Source organism: Dipteris shenzhenensis, chromosome 12 (assembly GCF_047967505.1).
Source record: "Dipteris shenzhenensis isolate YYH24624 ecotype China chromosome 12, Dip_SZ_1.0, whole genome shotgun sequence".
Taxonomy (NCBI): Eukaryota; Viridiplantae; Streptophyta; class Polypodiopsida; order Gleicheniales; family Dipteridaceae; genus Dipteris; species Dipteris shenzhenensis.
The window spans coordinates 55,610,804-55,637,150 of record NC_141607.1 but is presented as its reverse complement, the minus strand read 5'-3'; the positions used below and the strand labels follow the sequence as shown (position 1 = coordinate 55,637,150).

General features: G+C 47.5%; 1 protein-coding gene across 2 annotated transcripts in view; it reads left to right on the top strand.

Moving 5' to 3' along the window:
- The window catches only part of LOC147896428 (uncharacterized), an 84,936-nt gene that overhangs the window by 11,733 nt on the left and 46,856 nt on the right, over positions 1–26,347 (top strand). For both annotated transcript variants that reach the window (XM_087382910.1, XM_087382909.1), the window contains exons 2-4: positions 10,065–10,274; positions 10,466–10,571; positions 10,815–10,970. In XM_087382910.1, the coding sequence (XP_087239036.1) occupies positions 10,136–10,274; positions 10,466–10,571; positions 10,815–10,970 (401 nt within the window). In that variant the 5' untranslated portion in view covers positions 10,065–10,135. The remainder of the gene's footprint in view (positions 1–10,064; positions 10,275–10,465; positions 10,572–10,814; positions 10,971–26,347) is intronic.

Genomic DNA, 26,347 nt, shown 5'->3' with positions numbered 1-26,347 from the left:
ACTTACTGCAGAGCTCTTGCTGAGCTACTGGACTCACTTTTGGGGCATCAGTAGAGCCAGGAAAGTCTCTTACTTTCTTTGTCTCACTATACATAGGGGTATACGTGTGGGTACTTGGCTTCAGCAGATGGGTAGACCCTCCTTGTGTATGCGTTGTCAGCTTGCAGAGGAATCTAGCAAGCTTTGTTTATGGAGCTGCTCCAGCTCTATAGTAGTATGGACAGGTATCTTCAGGTTGTTCTCATATGTTACATCCGAGTCCTTTCTGATGACATGGGGCGCTGCCCTTTGGGGGAGAGGATGTGGAGCCTTTGCTCTCTTTGAGTCAGAGCCCGGAGATCACGGTTTCTTCATGCAGCGTTGCCAGAGACGGGGTCCCACAGAGGTGAGCATCATGGAGCCGCAGGATTGACTTTTGGTACCTGTACCAGCTCAGGATTCCATGCCTACTTCACCTGCAGGGTCAGCCTGGGAGGTGATTTCCAGCTTTACCCTATGGTGGATATGGTGTTCGCGATGTTCTTTTGTCCTTGGGGGCCATTTATGCACGGACGCTGACACTCTTGCTTCCATTTGGGTGGAGATTATCTTCACTCTCAGGAGTCAGTGGGAGCGGTGTACAGGCACCTCTTTGGCAGCTCGTGGGAGACTGTTATCCTTCATGAGGACATGGGACTGCTCATTATTTTTTCATTTGACCCCTTTTGGGATGTCGTGGCATTTTAGACCACCACCATGGCTTTTTTGCCACATTGTTGAGGCTAGGGATAGAGTACTTTCTCTCCCACCTGTTGTATGATTCGTTTTGAATGGAATATATCACTTTTTTCTTTTATAAGTGCTAGTGCCTTGTCATTCCTCTCATCCCGAGCTGAGAGTGGTGCTGATGTATCTTCACCACGAGGATGAGGCTCCATAGTATATGAACAGGCTGGTCTAGGGCTCTGAAATGGAGCAACAGCTTGAGAAATGCTTAAATAAACATGACCAACAACTTGTGAATGACCTCGGAGGCTCCAAAATGTAAACCCTGATCAAAACGCAGCAAGAGGGTGTCCGGAAAGGCAAACTCTAATGAAAAAGCAGCAAGGTTACACCTCGAAATGAAGCAGGACATCTCCAAAGTGAAAAGTGGCTCCCTGGAACAGCTCCGAATGCTGTAGCAGGTCCGAAACTGATCAGGCGGCTCTCTCAAGTATGCCAAAATGAAGTACCAGGCCTCCAATATGCAAACCGACTGTTGTAGATGAGCTGGAGGCTAGGATCAGTCCCGAAAATGCAGCAGCAATCCTAAAATGAGTCACAAATGCAATAGGAGCCCTCATGTGTGCAAGACGGCTAAGGATGATCTCAAAATCTGCAAGGTGGCTCAGCAAAGACAACTTCGAGGTGCTGCAGCAGAGATTCGAAGGTTTGGGGTGCTTCAAAAGGAACACAGTAGCAATAAAACCTCCAAAATGCAGAGGCTGATGAATTCGCAGCACTTGGAGGGGCTGAAACTGCTCGCAGGTAACGGCTATGGCGCTGGAATTGCTTCGAGGAGGTCTGGTATGTAGCAGCAACTCAGAAACCCTGAATTTAGTGAAGGAGAACTTCGAAACAGCCCTCAAAAGGTTCCCACGTGCAGGCGCAATGAGCTGACCAGCAAGTAATAAGCTGTCAAGGGTGCCTAAGGCTCCAAAAACTCCCGAATGGAGGCGGCAATGAAGGCAGGCTGTGGAGAGGCTCTAGTTGGGTGCAAACAGCTAGAAAATGGAGGTAAAACAAGGCGAAATGGAGCAGGGCTAAGGCAGCTGCAGGCTGCAAGAAGAAGGGCTGAAGCAGAATTAGGGTTAGGGCAAGAGTGACGAATTAGGGTTAGGGCAGCTATGGATGGTGGCTCTGATACCATGTTAGAAACATGGTGAAAGGAGAGAGAGAGAGAGAGAGAGAGAGAGAGAGAGTTAGGGTGTGAGGAAATAATGCTCAAATGAAGACATGAAGAAGGCTTTCATTCATTCAAGTATGACAAGACAAGTGAAGTACAAGCCTTATATAGGCTACTCACTCACACTCTAGCACCTAATGCATATGGGATAAGTCCCATGATGACACGTGGCACTCACACAAGACTCACACACATAAACCAGTACTAGATCACCTAGTACTACACACTAACACTCCACACCAACACACTCTTTGACTATGATATCTCCAACAAAATATACAATTGGCAGATTGGGAGCTAGAGTGCCCCTACACCAAGATAAAGACACAGATTGGCCCCAAACCTTGGTGCCCCTTTCGGTTTTTCTTTAATTAAGTGAGAGGCCCTGAATTCTAGGCTACGTAAAGGATACATTCTTTCTTGCATGTGGGGCATTCCACATCCCACTAGGCATTCACATACCTTGCATAGCCTCTGTTGTTCAATGCTCTCACCAACCCTAGCAATATGCCTCCATTCCTATTTCAGAAAGCTTGGCTACAGCCCAGAACTGTCACTAGTAACCACCCCTGGCCACACAGTTTCCCATAGCTATCATTAGTGCTCAAATAGCTACCTATCTACCCAAAGCAGAAAGAGAGAGCATACAGGAGCTTTCTCCACTGTCCAGGACTGCCACTACCTATAGTCTCTTGCCCTATTGGTAGCATACATCCTGAAACATCATTCTGTTTCCCATAAGAGAACTTGCATCTCAACAGAACAAACACTATGGCAGTCACACCTGTACAGTCCCTCCTCAGGTTCCAGGAGCATTTTCCATCTCAAGCATGGATTCTCGACCCTTGCCTAATCAACATGTGCCCTCCGCCACAGTCCACTACCTACATGTGACCTATCTCTTGGGGAAACCAAACGTATGTTTCTACAAACAAGATACCTCCCAAAAAGCTTTGGCATCCATAACCCATGCATCAGCCTTGCTACGCTCCACTTTCACAAGCATAACATTAGGCATCTAGGTCAATGGGTGATTGCAAACCTGACCAGCCAATTACAAGGCAATAGACTCAGCCTATACATGAGCTTTTGCAACTTAACAAGGAGGACTAACACGCCATATGAATTGCTATCTAGTGAGAAGCCGTGCCTTGCTTGTACGAAGCCCAAACCAAGGTCGTCCACACCTGTCTAAAGTTGGCCGTACACATGAACCTGCTCCGTACTGCCTTTGTACACACACCGTGCAAGACTGTACACTGGTCTTCCATAAAGGCTTTGACCTCAATTCGTACAAGGTACGTACCATGCAGGCTGTGTGAGCCTCCATACACTGACGTGTGTGCCTCCGTACTGGGAAATCCGTACACAATCACGTATCCATCCATAGAATAGACCGTACTATTTTTGTTCATGGACCGTACCAAGGTGCCGTGTACATCCTACGGCTCCTGTACACACAAACCTCTGCGCAGCCCCAGTCATACATGCTTGTACTACCAACAGAGCCGTACCTGCCCTTATAAAATCCGTACACAGCTGTAAGGAAGGTCATACTCTCTGCCGTGAGAGTTCTCACATGCGCCAGGAAAACCCATAGCTCTAAAATCCTTCAATTCTCTCTCGACCAGGTGCTTCTCTGTTCATGCGACGTTCCGCCACCATTTCGTACTCCCAACCTTACGTGATTTTTTCCTTCCAGGTGCTTCCCAAGGAAACCTTGCCAAATTGATCCAAGGCATGGGGAAATGCCACGTGGCATCCCCCCCCTCATTTGCCCCCATTGTCCTCTCTATTGGGGCAAATTTTAAAGAGCAAACCAATGCCCAACTTGGGTTCTAAGTGTTCTTTGCCCCCTTTTGGGCCCAAACCTGAAATTCACCCCCATGGCACATTCGCCTAGGGAGAACTTACTGCACAACCCCAAGCCCTTCCCGCTTTATTTCTCAGCGTCTAGCCCACATGCAAGCCAACATGCATGTGCTAAAATTCACACCCTTGTGACATACCCCTCTCTTGAAACACGGCAAGCGACCTTGATTGCGTCTGAAATACATGTGAATATACCTTCAAGAAGCATGTATTACAAATTGGCATAGCATTTATGATTGTTCAGAGCCTAGGATAGCAATCCATATACACTGCAAAAACTATCTTATAGTGAATAGTATACTTATCATAGCAGTCCCAAGGCAGATATACTGTCAGCAAGCAGGTACGTTGGGTGAGCATATAGTGACACCAAGCGACCTCTAGATATCTAAGCCTGTCTGTACAAAGAGACAGAGGTACTGCCCCTCTCCTAGGCATCAGGCAATGCTCCAGACCTATGCTCAAAAAGTCACAACCAAAGTTGGCTCAACCTGAAAAGCTTCTAGGTAAAGTTGCAACAACTGAGGTGTATTTGCCAGATTACGCTCTTTGAGCCACTTCACATACAATGGAAATGATTCCGAAACTTTACCAGATAGCGACGGGAAACTTTACCTCTAACTAGCAGCTCGTCAATTTTGGTGAGGAAGGCCCGCTGCTTACGGCGTGTCAGTTGCCATGAGATCCGCTGTGCCTCGGGTGATGTCAAGCGGTCAAGGGCTCGCTCACGTGTGAGGTGAGCTCTCATCTCTCTGCACTCATCATCATACCAAGGATTCTGTGGCACCTTCCCTAGTGAGGCACATGCAGATCAAGTCATGGGAAAGACTTGATGGCTGCGTCCGTGACTACTGTGGCAAGGGTGTTTGAGGCGTGGACAAGGTCGACATCATCTCCAAGTAGCAAGGCTGGAAGCCCCTTCGCCAGGTTGCTCACATAGATGGGGTCCAGGGCACGATCAAAGTGAACCTGTACATGAGTGGGTGTGGCATAGTGTTAGAGATACAAAAGGCTAAGTACGAGTGATAAGCACCAAGTGGGGGAGGGGGCACAATAAAGTCGTATATCCTTGAGGTAAAGGCCAAGGGACCCAATAGGTAGTCCATTGTGCTTGTCCCTCCGCCGTGCGGGAAACAAGTGAGACCACCAGATGATGGCCATCTTTGTAGACCATTATAAATGATCAAATCATGGACAGCCCCTAGCTCAAGTAGATGTCATCTATACTCTTTCACTTGTGGTGCATCTACATAGTGTCTTCCTATCCCGAGCTCAGCTGCATCTAGTTCTGGTAGTGTGAGGGAATCTGATGCAAAGTCTAGTAGGCCCACCTGCCTATTCCCTGTGCGTGCATTGAAGTCACCAAGAAGGAGGATGTCCCCCTACCTAGAGAATTCAATGATATCATCTTGAATTGACTCATACGGACTGTGCCCCCTCTATGGTGACCTCACGTGCATAGGATGAAGTATCTGGGGGGAAATAACACACCGCTGTGAGAATCATACGTGCGTCTGGTAGGTGGACTCGTATCCACATGTGTCGCGCATGCTCCTCTCTTTGTGCCACTGATATGAAAGGTCTCCGTGCCACTGATATGAGAGAGAGAGAGAGAGAGAGAGAGAGAGAGAGAGAGAGAGAGAGAGATGTATTAACGTCTGTAGGAGGCCTAGTGGGCCTATGAGACAAAGTGCAAAACCACTAAGGGCTGAATCAAAGGGCTCACTAAGGTTCTTGCTTAAAGCTAAAGTGCTAAGCTAGTGAACACAATATTAGAGTAGCAAAATATTAGAAGAGTATCAGGTGCTCAGAGCTAACGCTCCCAGTACATGCCCATGTTCCATATATCCAGGTACCCTAGCGGCTCTCTGATGAGATGTGAGGAGCTCTTGTATCTGTGTTTGTCGAGTTGTCTCTCGATGTGGTGGAGGGCATGGTCTCCTCGATCTTTGTATCCGATGGGCTATGTCAAGGGTGATGTCTCGTCATTGACGGTCACCTCTGAGGAGGGCTGAAATAGACCAGACCTCGATCGTGCGTGCTCTGGTCCCTCTCCGTGTCGCATGTGGAGTGCGTGTCTCTCATCTAGCAGCATCGTGGCAGAGACTCCCACTGCTAATCCATGATGCTCTCACCTCATCAAGCTCCTCTCCCGTAGCCTCACCAACATCTGGCTCAGATGCATAGAAATATGTAACAAGTGTCTGTGCTCTGTCGATTTCGGTGACCTGTGGCATCAATGCCTGCTGCTCTCGGTCTGTCGCATCAGTATATCTCTCTGTCATCACATCTCAATTAGATAGAGCCCAACACGAACTTGATCGGAAAAATGGATCAGCCATGTAAGTGGACCAAAGCCATGCCCCTCCTAAAAGAGGCAGTGATATTGCCCTCGGGTCTCATAGTACATTGGGTAGACACATTGAAAGTGCTCCTCTGTTTCGATCTCCGCCATCCGGCATAGTGTGTAGATCCTTTCCTCTCTGGGTATGCCTGCAGCTCTCCCTGCCTCAACCCTCAGCTGATGTGACGAGACTCACAAAACGGACCAATGGCGATCCTCAACGCATGTGAGACTCTCCTATCCTTGAGGTACCAAGGTCTGATGACGAGACCATGCTCCGAGACCCTCAGGAAGTAGTCATGGTAGAAGTGGATCTTGGTGGGGAACTCCTCTCCCCCCCAAGCCCTAGATGTATGGAGCTAGAGGATGTCCAACTGTATGATACGGTTGATCTCATCTCGTGGGATCCTCTCGGGTGGTGCATCCATGTTGTATTGAAAGGGGGGAAGTCTGTCCATCTGAATGCCGTGACTACCAAACCATGTGGATACCCGTGCGTACCATGTTGTATCAACACTGCTCTATGCTAGTCGCCTAGAAGACTCTAATGCTAGCCTCAGTAATCTCCATTGGGGTGAGGCCCAGGCTCTGTGGAGGAAAGTCACTGTCTAAAAGATGGCATCAACTTGGAGAGGGGTCATGGTGAACTCTGCCTGTAGAATCTGATGGGGGACTGAGGGCTTGCTCCGAATCATCCTGGATCCCATAATCACCTGTAGCCTCTCAGATCACCTGAGAGCTAGGATTGGAACTTGCAGAAGTAAAGGCCCGACTTCACATTCTGGAAGGGCTGGTAAGCAGGCAGTAATTGATGAGGCTGTAAAATCTTGTAAGGATTCCCCCCCTACCCCCCTGCAGCTAGTCTCTACAGTCAAAGATCTTGTTCACATTGAAGTACAAATTGCTAAGAAGGAAGCGATTGTGGAAGTGGACACCAAAGCAAGTCTGATATTCAAGCAGAGATTAAAGAACACGAAGCTAGATGTGATAATGCGCTGAAGATTAGAATAGGGGGGCTCCCAGAAGATTGGTACAAAGAGGAGGACACACATAGTGAAATATTGACAAAGATCAAAGCAGGCTTGCCCAACATTGAATGGACAGATGATGATGAGAAGGATGATGACGACTCCAGGCCAGCTTCTATTAGGCACTATAAAGGTCATGCAATCCTTACACTGAAGTCAAAAGATATGCGGATCAAGCTTCTTCGACAATCTTACAAGCTAAAGGGTACTAAAGTATGGATAGCTGAGGAGCTTACACAAGCTCAACTCAAGAATAAGGCAACTGAATTAGCTGAAGTCAGGGCTGCCAGAAAGGATGGAAAATGGGCAGTTTACTGTGAAGGTGTAGCCCTAATCAGAGAGTTTAAATCAAAACCAAAAGCTGCCATGTGCCCTCCCTAGAGCAAATGTACTAGAGGGTTTCTTGCTGTCCCATAGACCTTTTGGTCTCCAGTGGACGTTAATAGACTTTCTTTCTTTCCTTTCTTTCGTCCACTCTGGTGCTGAAATATCACTCCCCCAGAAAGGTGCTGCATACATGGCAGTCGGTCTCACCAGCATGTCTAAAAGCCAACCCTTTGTTGGAGGGTCCTAGAAGTGTGCATGGAAGCACCACCTCTCTAGTCGGGCCAGAGCACCCCATCCTCATGTGAATTGTGCCGTACCTGCATGGATCATCGTGAAACCTGGCCCGGTGAACACTACCCCCAAATATGTGTAAAACTGCACTATCTCCACTAGCTCGTCTCGGTATGTGAAGCTATGGCGACACGACACTGCTCGCGAGGTGTTGAAGATCATAACCTTGGTTTTCCCAAGGTTAACTGTCAAGTCTTTCTTTCTACAAAACATCTCCAGAGCCTCTAGATGTTTCTCTAGAGAAAGAAAGTCTCTTAACATCCACGGAAGACCAACGGGTCTATGAGACAGCAAAAAATCCTCTCTAGTACATCTCCACTTAGGGAGGGCACATGACAGCTCCCAAAGAGTGCAAAGAGCAGCTCCAATTATTTATAGTACCTAAGTTATACCTCCAATTATTGAGAGAGAGAGAGAGAGAGAGAGAGAGAGAGAGAGAGAGAGAAGACCTCGTCGAATCATGTAGTCGTGGTGCATTTTTGCATCACCCTTGCTGCATCTGAATGGATATTGTGCATGCATTGTTGGCTATTAGGTTGAGGATCTGGGCTCTTCCAGATCAGCAACTTCAAGAGGAGAACTTTCTGGCTATTAGGTTGAGGATCCGGGCTCTTCCAGATCAGCAACTTCAAGAGGAGAACTTTCTCAGAGAATGGACATGCAGCCGTTTCTTCGCTGAGGCCCCCTCTGGTTTGGATTGGCATTTTCATCCACCCCTTTGGCTTTTTCATGCTTCGCATGGGGTATTGATAGCATGAGTGTTCATACTCATGTATCATTTCATTTCATACTTAAAAGAAGTCTCTTTTTGGGGGACCAAAAAAAGAGATGTTTGTTACCTGGTGGAACAAATTTTTATGAAGTGGCATGACATTCTCTGTCAACCAACAAGGAGAAAATCATGATAAGTGTCTTAGAGAACTAAAAACATGCTTCATGGCAGCAAGTGCACTAGCCTGAGACCCCGATTGGAGAAGAAGGAATTCACAATTTCTCCAGAATAGCATTGTTTCCACGCAGCTGGACTACATCACTTCTGCATAATATTTGCATTAAGTACGTTGTTGTATTAAGGGATAAAATTGGAAGCGTACATGCTTTTGCATGTGTATACCCTATTCATGGCATTTTGCTCTAGCTAATGTTGATGAAGGGCAGCACAATATTGGCTTATATTTGTGAAGGCTTTTTTGTTTGTTGCAGCAGAAGTAATTTGAGTCCTCATCAATACTGCTGTCCATTCTGACACCATTGCTTTGTTTATGCTATTGCATTATTGGAACAGGATTGCTGCTTGCTCTATTCTATAGCTACAAAATGCATAGTTTCCTTTAGCATTGCTGCTGACCATTACCCAAACTTAGCTGCTGTTTTATCCTTTGCCTTTGTGTTAGAACCCACACCACATAGGCACAACATTTGCATTCTTTCAGCAACATTCAAAGCGTTTTATGCTTCAGGTTTACTCTCATCATGACAGCTTCAAAGGTATTATGTAATCACAAGTTCAGAATTCAAGAGTGCTCCAACACCGGTTCTCTGAGCAGGGTGCAAAAAATGCCCGAGGTTTTTATGAGAGAGATTGACGGTTGAATTTATTGGCTTTTAACACACTTTGACTGAGTACATTCAGAAACTGAATAGTATTGTCAAATGGGGAAGGGATAAATTATGGTGGCTTCTGTTGCACTGAACTACGCATGGAGGAGAGTTCAGCCTGGAAATATGTGGAGGTTTGCCTTGTATGTCTGCCCTTAATGCTCAGTGTCACCCTGTAGGTCGGGTAATTGTGCTTTCCCAAATTTTGTCTCTTCTCTTTGCACATGGGAAATCCACAAAACCGAGTGACTTTGTTTGGTTCACTCTATGGATGGTTACTAATAATATGTTTGGTGTGGATATCGGAGTTACTGGGAGTCTGATTTTAAGAGTGTGAGATTACTGGGATTTGTTCATTGAAGAATTTTGTATCTGTAAAGATCACCAAAGGAGGTGTTGTGATAAGTCTCAAATGCTAAGTATGCTTGTACCTTTGTTATATACTAGCTAGGGAAAAGGAGGATTTGTACAGTTGATTTCAAAGGTGTAATTGAATTGCAACTTGGAAAAATAAAAACATCGATAACATAGGGAGTATGACGGTTGCAGTACAAAGATAAATTCCCTATGTGCTTTGTTATTCTTATGTTGTACCGTTGTGCCAATAAGCGAGAGGCTGCAGTTTTCTCAGTCCTTTTGGAATACATAATGAACCCTTTTTCTGTATGTTAATTAGGCAATCAACGCCACTCTGGTTCGAGCAGACATATTTTTGCTATAGTTTCTCTGCCATATGCTATAAAGAAAATGCTGCAATATATTCGAAGAAATTGGCTTAGAAAGGAGTTTCTTCTATGGTGGACACTACTTGGGGTTGCTGTGGGAATTGGTCTTGGTGGTGGCCTGTACACATTGGACTGTTCTTCTCTCACCATAGAGCTCATAGGTAACAAAAACAGCTCCTTTGTAAATTCTGGCTCCTTTTGAGAGTTGTATTACCACTGTACAAACTATATCCCTAGTTAAAGGATTGGTACCAAGCAAAACTGGATGATCATTACACAGCAGATGCTCCTAAATCAAGAATAGTACCGATCAAAACAAAGGGCAGTTACTGATTGCCATGTTATTTTATAGGCTATCCTGGAGAGCTTCTGATTCGTGCGTTGCAAGAATTGGTACTGCCACTGATTGTGCTAGCTCTTATGAGTGGCGTCTTCAGCCTGAGAAGCACAAATGATGGGTAAATGTGAAGGTTCACATTATTTCTTGACTCTTCTTGGATTATCTTTCAACCTTAAGAAAATTTTTGTAGTTTCGAAGCCCACCACAAGATTATAGGTGATAGATTTAGATGGGCATCCTTCCACCAAGAAACTTATAATTCAATGTCTATGTTTTTACTTTGGCTTCTACGTCTAAAATTCAATATCTATGTTTTTATTTATAATTCAATGTCTATGTTTTTTCTTTGGCTTTTATGCAGAACTGCGCGCATAAGTGGATGGTCTCTTCTATACTATTTACTCTCGATGCTGCTTGCTGTGGGATTGGGAATTGGTCTTGTTTACTCTATCAAGCCGGGTAGTGGGGCTCCATTTGACCAAAGTGGGATATCGAGCTGCTCCACTGGAAACTCGACGTATGACTTCGATTCCTTTCTGATCTATATCTAAGCTGGAGTGCTTACGTGCCTCTGCATAGTGCGGGAGATGTACTGTAATTATGTTTGGTATCCTAGGTTTCATGCAATTTGGTATTGTCCATTGTAGATAGGTTGGTTCTTCTGCTCAGTTTAATCGAGTTTCTTGCATTCTTTTCTGTCTTTGCCATGCACTGCTTGGCCTCCTTTCCTTTTGCAAAAGTAATTAGGTTCCTGAGCATGCACAGATACAACCAGTAGGATGACTTGTAATTCCACCTCAGCAAGTGGCACTAAAAGAAATGGCACAATTACAGAGTCTGAGAAACCTTTATGCTCTATTTTTGGCTGCTCTAAGTCCTCATTGTGTATCCCATGGGATGAACGTTTGGAAAAGGCCAAAAAGGCCTATGAGACCAAAACCTGAATACATCATGAGGGAAAACCCGTGTAGGGAAAGTAGAGGTGTCTAGCACACCACTATATTCATAATGTAACTGGAAAATAAAAAATAAAAAATGAAAATAGGGTTTAAGACTCTAAGGGAAAAACCCTATGTAGGGGAAGTAGAGGTGTCTAGCACAACACTATATGCATAACGTAACTGGAAATTTAAAATTAAAAAATGGAAATAGGGTTTAAGACTCCGAGTCCTCGGTCGCCTATCAAGTGGCAAGCATGCATGTGGGGCGTCGCGATGTTGCCTAACTTAATGATGCCATAGTGACCATACCCTAGATGGGGCAAGTACTCACAAGCCCTATAGCCAACTTCCTGTTGACTTGACACCCTACGTAGTGGGATGATGCTTGTCTATAGGTTTGATAAATGCTCGTCGATGTTTGGTAACCTTTGATACAAAGAGTGCCGCACATTCAACAATTTGTCTAGCCTTTGAGTCCACTTTCAAACATGCTTTTATATACTTGTGGTCTCATAATATTGGAGGCATCCCATTAGCAAGTTCTCATTTGCCTCAATGCCAATGTCATGTGGCCTTTATCTAGAATTGGTGCGAGGATATCTGGAGCTGGCCCATGGCTATCCACTTGGCATGCGAGTGGCGGATTTGGAGGTATCCATCATTGGTTAACTGCAGAAACTGCTCTCCACAAGAAGGCCATTCTAGTGCCATAGGAATGCATTGGTGGGGATACCCGTGTCCGCTAAATGTACACTTGCCATAAATCTTTTGCTAGGACCCAATGGGACTCTTAGTATGGCAGACGTAAGTAGGGTGCACCTAGGGAATATTGGGCGATGAAGGATGATTAATGGTATGCCAACACTTGGTGGGCACACCCAAGTGGGCATGGGTATACCAACATCTCATCCCGCTTAGTTACGAGATGCGTGGAAGAAGAAAGAAAGAAAGAAAGTCTATTACTGTCACGGAAGACCAACACGTCTATGGGACAATACAAAACCCTCTAGTAAATCTGCTTAGGGAGGGCACATGGCAGCTTCCAAGGAGTGCAAGAAGCAACTCAAATGATTTATGGTACCTACATTGTAGCTTGGAAAAAAAAACATAATCAGACATACATCAATTTAAGAGAGAGAGCCTTCCGTTGTAGAAGAGAGAGCCAGCCATTGTAGTAGAGGAGAGAGCCCACCATTGTGATTGGCTCTTCCTTAAGTCAGTCTTACCATACTCCAGATGATGTCATGTGGGGTGCATCTCTTCTTGCAGATCATACACATGATATCGTGACCTCTAGCCTCTCAAAACCACCCACTTTCTTGACCTTGGAGATTTACTCCTAAAAAAGCCCTTGCATACAAGGCTGCTATCGAAAGAGAACTAGAGAAGAGAGATTTTGTGTTGACATGATGGACGTGGGCCTAAAAACATTGTCTCTTTATCCAGGGAGTGCTCTGTCATTCTAGCTTGGGTAGCTGGTTTCATACTAAACTGGGATCCTATAAAGATGCATCCCAAGTATACATACAATGTGACGATCTCAATTGGTGATCCTTTTAGAGTTAGTGATTCAATTTACAGATGGGTATCACTATTGATAAAGATACTGACCTTGGTTTTACCAAGGTTGATCTTCAGAGGATGCTTATGGGGCTGCCAAGCATGCCATTGAAGAGACATGGAGCTAACTAGGAACGGAGTGGAAATATGGAAAGCATAATGGAAAGGCAAAAGGGAAAGCAAATGAAAGAACAAGTGCTAGGCAATCATAACCAAAATACTCGCATGATATAGAGCTTGATGTTGACTAATGCGATAGACAATAGACACGTACAACAATATATAGTGTGACACTAGACTCTAGAAAGCCATAGTGTATATGGGATAACTCCCAATATGACATGTGGCATGTCTAGGACTCATTAGACTATAAAACACACCTAGACCACCTAGAACACTCATTTTAGACTCACTTTGGCTTCATATTCCAACACCCCCCCATGAAGGCAAGGTGAGAGACTACTAGAATGGAACCAAGAATAGAACATGACAATGACAGTCATCAAACTGTGCACCCTATGTAACTCAGAGGCTAAAGTTCGAGCGTGTTCAGAGGTTGATCCAAGCACTCTCATGGCTTGAGACAACATGCTCAGAGGCTCACGTTATAGCATGGCTACATGACCAGCTCATAGGTCTAGGAATACACCAATATCCTGGAACTTGGCCAGGCCTGATAACGAGACCTATCAAAGCCAATACATATGGTTCCCACAGTACATCCCCCCTTGGCTTCATAATGGAAACCGGGATGAAGTCACAAAAAAAGAGAAAAAGAAAAACCAATACATCTGTTTAGGAGGACTATCCAAGGCAAAGGACCTTTAGACTCAATGAAAACACTCAATACATATCATTTTAGGGAGACTACCCAGGGCAGAGGACGCCAAAATACATCAAGTTATAGTAATAAAAAAATAGATCTCTTTATGATAAGAGATGTCCTCCAAGTAGCCACTGCACACGTGTGCACATCCTTGCAAGACGATGACAATGTCGAAGAAGCGCTAGGCAGGAATGCCCCAAAAGATGTGTCGGTGAAGTCCATGGGGTGATGGAGCACTCACATAGTGACTCTCAAAATGGCTAAGGCAGAGTCACCGATGTCAAAGTAGAGGCCAGAGGTGTCACAAGCACTTCGAGGAGCCAACCAATGTGTACCACGGGCACCACGAGCACTTGGAGAGGTGATCGAAGAAGTCAAGGTGTAATTGGGACTCACATCAAGCTCGAAGCAATGCACCAATCGGAGAAGTCACTATAGTGTAGTGTGTCGAAGTAGTGTCAAAGTGCTTACATCATGTTGGAAGCACCTTCACTTCCAATCCAATAGTAGAAAGTGGAGATTCACCTCGGGTACGGGCAAGTCAAATTGAAGAAGCGATGCCCCTAGCTGAGAGCTCAACAAATGGGACTGGCTTCTATTGATGACAGAACTGTTAGAGCTAGAGCTGTGTGGGCAGCTGAAGTAAGTGGAAGCAGGATAGTAGAAGCAAGTGAGTGGAAGGAAGCGTGGGCAGCAGCACTACGCGGGCAGTAGGAGCAGCAAAGAATGGCGCACTTTTGGAGAGAAGAATGGCGGGCAGAAGAGAAGTAGCATGGCGGGCAGAAGAGAAGTAGCATGGCGGGCAGAGAGGCGAGCAGAAGAGCAACAGGATGGCGGGCAGAATAGCGAGCAAAATAGCGGGCTGTTTGCTGCTTGCTGCGGGCTGAATAGCAGGCTGTTTGCTGCTTGCTGCGTGCTGGACAGTAGGCAAAATAATGGCGCCTGTGAGCTGAGCAGGGAGCTGCCACGAACCATTGGAGATGAACTGAGTTGCCATTGTTGGTGAGGATCGGGTGGAGAAGGAGTGGAGCTCAAAATGGAGAGGTAAAGGAAGAAGAGGGAAGGGAAGGGGAGCTCCTTCAAGAGAAGAGAGGGCAGCTTCTCTTTCCGGCCACCCTCTACCTCATGGAGAAGCAAGGAGGAAGGGAAGGGCTAGGAAGGAAGGCTCTAATACCACATGAAGAGACATGGAGCTAACTAGGAACGGAATGGAAATATGGAAAGCATAGTGGAAAGGCAAAAGGGAAAGCAAATGAAAGAACAAGTGCTAGGCAATCATAACCAAAATACTCACATGATATAGAGCTTGATGTTGACTAATGTGATAGACAATAGATACGTACAACAGTATATAGTGTGACACTAGACTCTAGAAAGACACGTACAACACTATACTGTGTGACACTAGACTCTAGAAAGCCATAGTGTATATGGGATAACTCCCAATATGACACGTGGCATGTCTAGGACTCACTAGACTATAAAACACACCTAGACCACCTAGAACACTCATTTTAGACTCACTTTGGCTTCATATTTCAACAGCCATATCTGAGATTAAGACCACATCATTAGTGTATAACAAAATCGGTCCAAGAGAACCTCTACCATCTAGGGGATCATCTTTGTAGAGTCTAAAGAGGGTCGTGGATAAAGTTAGAGGCATTGAAGCAAATGCCTTCCAAAATGAAATGAAACGGAATGCTTGTAATAAGAAAAGAAGTACAAAATACAAGGTCTAGACATAACTCCGTTGGACAAGAAAACAACCACCACCTACACCACTGTAGGTAAACCTACTGAACTCAATCTAAAGTTGATTAGACAATTAAACAATATTACTAACTTTTTGCGGAACTAGAAAAGAGAAAACTAGTAACAAAGAGTATCAACATATATGGTCCTAGTAGAGAAAGAAAGAACGTTTATTGAAGTCTTCGAAAGACCGAAGCTTCAGTCTATGAGAATGATAAGCTGAGATACAATGAGTTGACTGGGTGGAGCCATGCACCCAAGGCAAATAGAAACACAAACTCGAATACTAAACATGTTAACCCATGAGGAGGAAAAATCTATGATGCGGTATCACTATGGAAGTCCTCTATATGCTTATGTGGAACCAAGTCCATCGGGCCATTGGAAATGGATAAGAGGATCTCGGTGGAGAGGCCTTTGTAGTGATTGATGTTGTGGTGGCATGAAACCCATGATAAAGTGCTGACCTTGGTCAATCTTCGTGGTCCACTGTGGTCTTCTAGCAACAATTTTCTGTCGGACCAGTGCCTTTGTCACCCCATCGACTATCTCCTTGGTCTAGCAAACATTACTCTCATAGATTTGCAAGATGAAAAGTGACATGTACAATATTGCTTGAGAAAAGATGAACACATGATTAAGGGGCCAAGACACTCCCCCCCCCTAGGCTCTTTATTACAATGAGATACAAGACCAAGTTGCCGAAGTAAATCTTATCAACACCTTCCAAACTTGAGACCAAACTGAAGGGACTAAGACTATAGGCGGAGTTATATAGAACACATTGGAATGAAATTCAAGGCTGAGCAGTAAGCCTATATACACAATAGTGTATCAAAAGATAGCCTAGATAGGGTACTTGAGGCTTAAAGGGCTCTCCAATCCTGAGGGAAGATGCCTGCACAAGTATCAATGTTTCAACACATCAGTAACACTTAGCGAAATCTTTGAAAAGCAGATTTTGATATAGCATAACTATGTGCTTCTAGATCTCTGATGCAACTTCAGACACTATGCAGAAAACAATGTAAATATTATAGATTTGCCTCAAAATTGAGAGTAGTTGCTGGGAGTAGGATCAAGTAAAGGCTGCAGGAAGAGCTATGGTAGGAGTTTCTGCAGAGAAAGGGCTGCAAGCAGAGCCGCTATAAGAGTTGTTTCTGAAGAAAGAAAGAAAGAAAGAAAGTTTATTAAAGTCTTAGGAAGAACAATGGGTCTATGAGACTGAAAAAACCTGATACAAGTCCAGCTAGAGGGGTGGAGCTGGGTTCCTTCAAGTTCAGGGATTGCCTTCAGTCTAAAACGTGAGCTAAGATGCCCTAATGCTTCCATGATTGATGGCCCACGTCCGTTCACTTTGCTGAATCGTCACAATGACTCATATAACGCAAGAAAATCAAGTTGTCTCTTCACTTGTTGCAAATCGATTGAGCTGCCTGCCCTATTGACTTGCCCAGGTGCCAAACTCTCATCATGGCTGACAATTTCTGATTGTCCTGTATCAGCACTGTTAGCTTGACAGGTCTGTTCACAATGCTCTGCTTGTTGATCAGCAAATAAGCTTGGCTGACAGGGGTGGAACATCCACACCCATACAAAAACAGAAAACTGTATCCTACATAGTCACATCAAACAATAATAGTAATAATCATCTACAGCAAAACCATCCTCCAATACCGTCATAAGACATAATGAAGTGTGCTCCAGGACAATGTGGCCCCTCCCCTCGTCAAGACTGAGGGAGTGATAACATGAAATCAGATATGGAGTGCTGGCTACTCCCAGTGGGTGTATTCCTACGCTGATCCTGGTCATAACTCTGTGTCTGACGAGAGTGACCGTCACTCCTGTCGGTATGATTCCCAATTTGAACATGGAGGGACTGTCCCCAGGTGTAATCTGTGCATCAACCCGCCGTCTGAGTTGTCGTGTCACTGGCTTTGGGTCACGATCATGTCTGAGACCTGTAGAGCAGGCATCCGTGTGATCGGCTGAAAGAACTCAGTGATCATGCTCTAAGATGAGTCCAATTGGGTCTGCTCCACGTGTCTCTAAGATCAGAGTAGGTGCTCACGATGTCTAACTGCCTCATGAATGAACGCAGCCAAGTATCTCTAATCTAGATAAGAGAGAAATCGGGATAACACCCCGGGACTATCTCTGAATAAACAAGAGAATCGCCCGTTGATCTCATAGTAAAGAGGGCATCTGAAGATGAAATGTTCCTCCAACTCAACCTCTTGTAGGCTACATAGAGTACAAATGCGCTCCTCCCTAGGTAGACCCTCTGCTCGGCCACTCTCAATGTGGAGCCTATGAGAAGAGACCGGAAGTAGCCCAATGGAGATCCTCAATGAATGGGGTAAGTGAACCCGTGTATACCGTGGTGGGTCGATAAATTGCTCATCCAAGATATGTAGGCAATGATCTCTGTAGAAGCTAAGCTTCACAGGGAGCTCAACTAGTTCCAACCAGGTCCGGAATGATCCTCATGTATGACCTGGTTGACCTCATGATATTGCAGTGGGGAGAATGATGCATCAATGCTATACTGGAAAGGAGGAAGTCAACCCATATGTAACCCCAGTCGCTCAAACCATCTCACTATGTGTGCATACCATCATCTCTGGTCACCTGCCCCATTGATAACGCCATGGAGGAGGACAATGCTAACCAAGGTAGTCTTCTACGGCCATAGGTACGATCTCCGTATGCCCTGACTTGATATAAGTGCATCAAGCTGCAATGGTGAATATCCAAACTCAGCTCGAATGATCTGGTGAGGGACTGACGGCTTACTCCGAATCATCTATGATAGCATAAGCATCTATAGCCACTCCACGTGGGCCCATTTTGTAACTGACACGTCTGGCCCCCAACAAGGGCCATACATCCTTGCTGGTTGAACCAAGGAGTCAAATAGAAGACATTTGGTCTGAGGGTCCTGGAAATGTGAACGGAAGCACTCCCTCTCCAACCTGGCTAACGAGGCATACCCTCTGCTGAGGCGATTCTGCATCGCTGGTCTCATGGTGAAAATGGGTCCGGAAAAGATAACCCCTAGGTATGTATATGCTGAAACAATCTCTACCGGTGACCCGTCAAAGGTAAAATGTTAGAAGTCACCCTTATGGGGACATTAATTTTAACCCCATGCAGATATATTGCTGGAGGGTCGCCTCTCATTGGCCGATGCAGGACTCAAAGCTACGTGGTGGACACCTGGCAGTTGTAGGTGCATGGCGACGACTCATAGAGCCTTCTGGCTCCTACACAAGCGCATGACATGGCGGTGATCCTTCTTCTTGGTGCCGACCTGCATCATTGTAGCTCTCTGATGAGAGTCGGCTATGGAGAGCAGTAGCTGGTGGAATATATGGGTCGCCAAGGTTCATGGCTTGTAGTAGTCGGTTTTAGTTGAAGGCTTTGTGCCCGTGCAGTTTTTTGATACAGCAGCAGCTGCTCTGTCTATAGGGTCCTTAGTCGAGTCTGTTGTATTGCCAAAAAACTCAGTAGAGGTGAGGCTTTTTTGTCAAGGTCTTTTGATGATAGTCTAGATAAATATATGTCGTCTATTTCCTTCGTCTCTCTGTCGCTGTGAGTGAAGGAACCTTGTTTAGTGTTTATATCACATGTGAGCTGTTTCTATAGTTTATGTGTATTAAGCTTTAGAGGGAGGCTCTCGTGTGATGAATTGATAGTTTTCCCAACATAAAACTCTCCCAATCCATCACGACCCGAATCAGATCATAACCTTGGTTTTACCAAGGTTGACCTTCAGATCATGCGACTCACAGAAATTCTGTAGTGCATCGAGACGTCTCCGGAGCCTTTCTGCTTAGGACGATAGAAGTACCACATCATCTGCATAAAGCAATATCTGAATCAGAGTGCCAGCAAGAGAAAGAGGCTGGAGGAGAAGCTGTTGTTGCAGGGGCTGTTGCTGCCTACAGAAGTGTTGTTTGCAAGGGATGGTGCTGCTGCAGAGGCTGTTGTTGCAAGGGCCACTGCTGCAGGACTGCATAGAGAAGTCTTTGTAGAGGCAGGAGGAGCTGCTGCAAAAGAAAAAACTGTAGGAGAGTATGCACCAGCAAGAGGGAGAGAAAACTGTGTGCAAATGAGGGTGGGGGAAGGTTACCAAATGAGGGTGGGGGAAGGTTACTTTTATAGATGTAGGAGGGCAAGGTTAAAAAATGTGGGAGTGGGCTAGGAGCTGCAGCTCCTCCCCGTCTCCCACTCAGCCCCTTCCCTCCCTTCTCAGCCTCCCTGCCCCCTGCCTCCCTCTCAGCCTTCCACTGCCTTTCAGCCTCCCCATCCCCTCTTCCTACCCCCCGCCTCCCCTCCCTGCCCCCCGCCTCCTCTAGTCCTTTCTGCCCCCTCTTACTACCTCCTCACCTCCCCTCTCAGCCCCCACCCCCCCTTTCAGCCTCCCCGCCTGCTCTCTTAGCCCCCCCCCCTCCTCAGCTCTCCCCTCTTGCCCCTCCGCCTTCTCTCAGCCTCCCCGCAACCCCTCTCAGCCTCTCCGCCCCCTCTTAGCCCTCCCTACCTGTTCTCAGCCCTCGCCTCACCCACTCCTGCCCTTTGTGGTTTGTGGCTTGTATGAGCATGTGTTACTTTGTTGCTGTGCTTTGTCTCATAGGCCCGCGAGGCCTCTCGAAGACGTTAATACATATTTCTTTCTTTCTTTCTTTCTCTCTCTCCCTTTCAGCCTCTCTCTTTTCCTCTCTCTTCCAGCCGTTCTCTAGCTTCCCCTCTTTCCCTCAAGATGGACATAGATTTTATTTTTAGTTTGAGTTGGCCTCCCACCCTCGATTGACGAATGGTGCATTCAATCAATCCCCATCCGCTTCCACAGGCTGCAAGAACATGCACTTTTTCAAAAGAGTAGTTGTTGCAGCTTCAAAAAGATGTGGAATTGGAGTCTTCCACCACCCTTTTTGCTTTCGCATCTATGGATTCCACCCTTCCAGACTTCAAGCCAAGGATTGGATGCTTGCAGCTTTATCCTCTGACCTTGTCCCACGCCTTAAAGATGTTTGTTTATTAGGACGTGGTTTCTTCTAGGTGGTCTTTGATTTTCTAGAGGCTGCGAGCACTGTGCTCAAAGCCAGCCCATTGCACTTCGGTTCTAGGACGTTCTTTTTGGGACCTTCCACGCTGGGTTTTGACCCAGTAGAAGAGGATAGCTAGGTCTTTTCTTTGCACATTAGGTTCCGTGTCCTTCCTTAAGTTTATCATCGGCTCCTCGCCTCGATTGGAGCTACCTTTGGAGTGATGAAAGAGATCCCTCCTCCCTGATTTACCCTTTTCAGCAGCAGCAGATGGGGTCCCTAGGGTTAGGATGGTTGCCGATAACCATGTCATGTTTTATCGTCCTGATTGTTCTTTCGTTCAGCAAAGAGTCGAGATTGTGCGCAGATGGGACCAGCGTAGGATCTATAGGACTGTTGGGCATTTTCCCAGGGATTTTCCAAGAAAGACAAAGAGGCCCAAAAAACCTTTTGGTGCAGTTCCTCCTTGACCTCAATAGAGTGTTTCTCCTTCACAGAGTGTTCCTAGAGCACTACCTTCACTCTTGGCACGTGCCGCATTACCTGCACCTATTGCTCTCATCGTCTCCCATTAGTGTCTGTGTCCCTCCGCCAGCTGCAGATCAGGGGGAGCTCTCACACATTACAGACCGCTTCGGACATTCCCGTTTTGGTTGCGGCTAGTAATTCTCATGATCCTCCTTAGGATGCGACCACATTGGTGTCCAAGCCCGCCACCTCTTGCTCAGCTCAGGATGTTACCGCTCCAGATATAAGGAGAGCACAGAGCTCCTCCCGGGAGCTACGGCTTTGAAGAACCTCTCCTTCCCAAAACGCTTGCTAAACCTCCGTGGGGCAAAAGTAATGCCTGAGGCTTACTCCGAAAAATCAGTACGAGCGAGGGAAAACACCTGTGAAGTCTGCTCCCAAAAACTCCCTATCTGACTAGTTGGGACTAGCTAAATTTAGCTGGGGCTAAATTGTCTGAACTGCCAAAACGGATTGGCGGTTCCTCTAAAGTTAGTGGCTGTGCCAAAAAAGGGATGGCCACCCGCCGGAATCGAACTTAGGACCTCCAGGTAACGATGCGCAGAAACTTTTTGTCGGGATAGCCAAGTGGGCTGGTCTTTGTTATTGGAACTAAAAGACCCCTTCTTACCTATATCGTGTACTCGCTTCTACGCAAGCGTTCCGAACTTCTGTACAGCTGAGAGGCGGATTCGAACCCGCGACCACCTTCCCACGAGCTTGCCACGCCAACCACCGAGCCAGCACTTGGTTAGTGTAACCAAGCACGCCTTCTCAGTTATAACGTGTGCTGATCCGAACGCGGGCGCTCCAAAAAGATCGCACACACCGCGTGCAGGAATCGAACGCGGAACCTGTGAAGAATGGACCGCAGCACCTATCGATGGGCTAACCACGGGGCCTTGTCTTGGTTGGTGTAACCAAGTAGAACCCCTTGATTATATTGTGTGTCCGGTTGACCAGCAAAAGGGGGTCGGCCCCCTCGTCGGCTCGCGATCTGTCTCCCCCTGCCCGGAATCGAACCCATGATCTGTGTGATGACGCTCCAAATACCTCACGGCCCGGCTAGCCACCGGGGCCGTGGCCTTGCTTGAGACTCGTTTCTATCCACACGGTTATATAGAAGACTTCGGGTCTCCGGAGCTATGGCGACCTTCCTTCCCATGCACACGTCGAATGGACGATATGAGGCATCGCTCTCCTTCTCCAGGTCCGTGGGCATCCACAGGAGCGAGGGTCGCTCGCAATCGATCCTGGTGACGCCTCCCGACCTTTCCATCGTCCTCCGACTGGTTCCGTCGACGGGTTTCCGTCGATGCGCAAAACCTCCGTCGATCCCGTGCTCGCACTCCGGTGCTCGGTTATGATCATTGGCCCGGCCAGGTAATCCCGTCGGTAGGGCGCCTCTGTGGGCTTAAGGGTTCTGGGAATGATTCGGTGGCGAGACTGTGTGAAGCCTTTGAAGCTTTGACGTGACGGAACTGCAGTTCCGTCACGGTTCGTTATGCGACGGCGAGGTCTCAGACGACTAGCTCTCCCTCACTCTCTGATGACGCTCCACTTTCCGAGGCTCCAGAGAGAGTACAAAGCCATTCTCCCGTCCCCACCGGACAACACAGCTTCAGTTGGAGTAGATGACGGGGTCCCCAGACTCCGGCTAGTGGTGGAGTGTCCAGTGTCTCTCCCAAAGGAGATCTACCTCAAGACACTAGACGGGGGGGAGCTACACTAGTGGGTAGAGATCTTAGGGCTCCTAGGCCAGCGCCTCCGATACCATTTGATGGGGTATGTGGCATGGGATTGCCCTCTAGGACAAAGATTGAGCCCCCCTCCTCCACACTAGCGGATGCACTTGGAACCACAAAGTGCTCCACAAGCAACGAGACCTCTGCGGGCCTATAGCCAACAGCACCAACATCAGCAACATCAACATCATGAGTCCCAGACCCCTTGGGTGGGCCATTCGACAAAGAGTGTACCAAAGTTGGGAAGGGAAAAAAAAAATGAAGAAAGCAGGGTGGTTGGGACCGCAGAAGAAAGGCAAAGGCGAAGGAGAAGTTGCGGGCAAAGAGTGAGGCTGCTTCCCAGGCGTATTGTGTGCACCCTGGGAAGCCCTCTCCCAGTTGCGAAGCGAAAAAGACGAGCTAATAAATGGCAGAGTCCCCATGGTTGAGCCACAGGTCAACAACCCCCTGTGGGCCCATCCACTGCTCCATCAATACATCTACTCACTCATCATCCAGTCAAACAAAGACGAGGTCCACTGCTTCTCTTCAGTGGAGGTGCAGTGTAGTCCCTAGAACGGGTAGATACGAGAGCCAACCACACAGATAGAGCCCCCTTTGAGGGGCTGTAGAATCAGTAAAGTCATCTCTAGACACAAAGAATATGCATAGGGGACGTCAAAATAGTTCCATGGTCGTAGTCTCCACAACTCCCTCGACAATGGCTGCCCAAGGCGTGGTCTCGGACCTAGTGAGCTGAAAGAAGCGGCCACTCCTTCCGGACGTGGTCAAAGAGGTTGTCCTTGGTAGATTCAGTTTGCTGCTGGGGGTGGGAAGTATCTGCCTGAGGGGGCAGGGCGAGGAGAGAGCCCTTGGCTTTCCCCCTGCCCACTGGCGGAGGGGCCACCTCCGGCCTGGAGGAGGAGCTGGGAACGAAGGAGGCAGAGGAGGGGGGAGGGGCTGCTGTAGTAGAAGGGGAGGGGAGCAGGGGAGAGGGAAGGACGGGTGGTGACGGATGCTACAGCGGGAGGTGGCGATGAAGGGGATGAAGGTTGCAAGGGGGGGAGAGGTGGGCAGAGGGGTCCCCCTAGCACGCCCTGAGACGCCAGAGGATGAGACTTTCTTCGACCTTTTGGAGGACCCACAAGGGACTGGGACCCATGGCACACATCCACAGGTAAAGTAGTAGGGTGCATGATCCTCTGAGGTTCCGGTGTCAACTTCCCCATCTACTAGGTCCCCCTTGCCGCCCGAGGCAAAGGCCTTTGGACCACAACCGTTGGTGCAGCAGAGGGACACTGGAGTTGCAGTAGGTCCAGGGACAGCCTCTTCTTTGTCTAGCTGTCCTCCCCCGCATGTTCTCTCCCCCTAGAGGTGGAGATCATGCATTTGACCTATTGGACGCTTTAGCAGTGTGCTGACAGGTTTGGGATAGATGTTTCCTTCATGATGCAGTGGGCATGGAAGGTAGGCATCGAACCGGTGATGCCCCTAGTGCGCAAATGCACGGATATAGGCGACTTCTCCTCCCCTCACTGAAATCACAGAAGTCAGAGACTATGGTGCAGGGTCCCACACACAAATGAGCTTTGCTCATTATGTCATCTTCCCCTTGTGTTGGACCATGGTCGGCTGGAATGTCACGGTCTCCTTGATCGTGCAAGGAGCCAACCGCAATACTTGATACTTCAATAGGAGTTGCAAAGGGCAGTGGTAGGATGAGCAGTGGATTTCCTTCTAGTTCAAGAGCATATGTTTATAGCAGCAGATATCAATTGTCGTCGTCACTTGTTTCCGAGGAGAAGCCCTCTCCTGCAGTAGGCTGGAGAGGTGTTTGCATTTCGGCATCCTAGGCAGTAGCTCCCAAGGTGCATGACCAGAGGGAACTTCTCACGGGTCGAGCAGTTTGGATGGGCCTCCGCATGGGCGAGTCTAAGATTGGCATCCTGAACGTCTACGCACCAGCCTACCAGCAACACTGCCCAACCTTTTGGAGACGTTTGACAGAGTGCCTCCTGGATGTAGACTCCTGGATTGTTGGGGGCGACTTTAACAATCTAGAGCTCGCTGAGGACAAACAAGGAGGTGCTTTTTATGCAGAGATGCCGGCAGCAGAGAGGAGCACTTGAGAGCAGTTCATCTTCGCGGTTAGTGGTAGAGACCTATGGTAGCAGAGGTAGAGCTCACCAAGATCCCAAGCAGCCTCTTCTTTTCCTTCAAACAGAGGAGACACGATGGGTTGCTGGATTGTTTGGACCGATTCTATGTCGGGGCCTAGGCACTACATAGAGGGGGCTCTACAGGGATTCTGGTAAGGACCACTTAATTGGACCACTCCCCTACAGTGCTGCACATAGCTGGAGGTGGCTTGGTAGCGCCTTCAAAGGTGTAGGATGAGAAGATGGTGCCGAGGGAGCAGTACGAGGAGGGCTACGATCCAACGGCGGCTTTAAGTGCGACTTGTTGTTGTTGATTCGGCGGCAGCAGCGGCTCCTGCTCCTAACTCCTTGACGCGTGTGTTCCTCCCAATTGGCTTTGGCGACGGCTACTTGATGGCGGTTTGGTGGCCGCACCTTTGTTGATTCGCCTAGCCTTGTGTGTTTGACCATGACCAGGTTTGGTTGTGCTCCACGGTTTGTTTGTCTCGGGGTTTGTCCACAGGGGGGGAGTTGGAGGTGGTGGCCTTCACCCCTCACTTGATCATCCCCCTCTCCCCCCTCAGCCCTCTCTCTCCCCTCCTCTCTCTCTCTTCTTTCCCCTTAGACCCCCCCATCTCCTCCTTCCTCCTCATCCTAGCCTCCTTCCTCCTCATCTTAGCCTCATTCTAGCAGCATATATTTGGTTGGATGGAGATGAATTGTGTTCAAATCGGCCTTTTTGCCTCGATTGCCACGAGACAAGTAATTTTTCCTAAAGATGAGTTGTAGCAACTCAAAAAAGATATAGAGCTTGAAATCTCTACTTCTCTCTGCACCCCATCTCATTGATGTTCACTTATTGGGACGAGGATTCTTCCAGGTAGTTTTTGATACTCCAGAGTCTGCGGCCCCACAGTGCTTAAGGCTAACCCTCTGATGCTAGGCTCCTGAAGAATCTTCCTCTCATGTTTCCGTTTGGGCTTCGACTCTGTTGAGGAGGACAACCACATCTCCTCCCTCTTCATCAGGTTTCCTGGCCTCCCTCAGGTATACCATCGACTCCTTCCTTCCATTGGAGCTGCCTTTGGTATGGTCGCAGAGATCCCCTCTCTACCCAGTATGCCCTCTTTAGCAGTAGAGGCAATCAAGTTTGATGGGGTGCCCAGAGTTAGGGACCCTAGTCTGTGACCCTAACATCACGGATGACCACATTATGCTTCAGCGTTCGGTGGCTCTTTCCTTCGCCAGAGAGTTGAGATCACAAGCAAGCAAGGGACATCTCCGCCGGTTCAAACAGGTCCAGACAGCACCACGTGTCAATCACGTGCAATAGCCGCCGCCGTCTCCGAGCTTTCATACCACTGCTGGGCCATGTAGCAGACTCCACGTGGC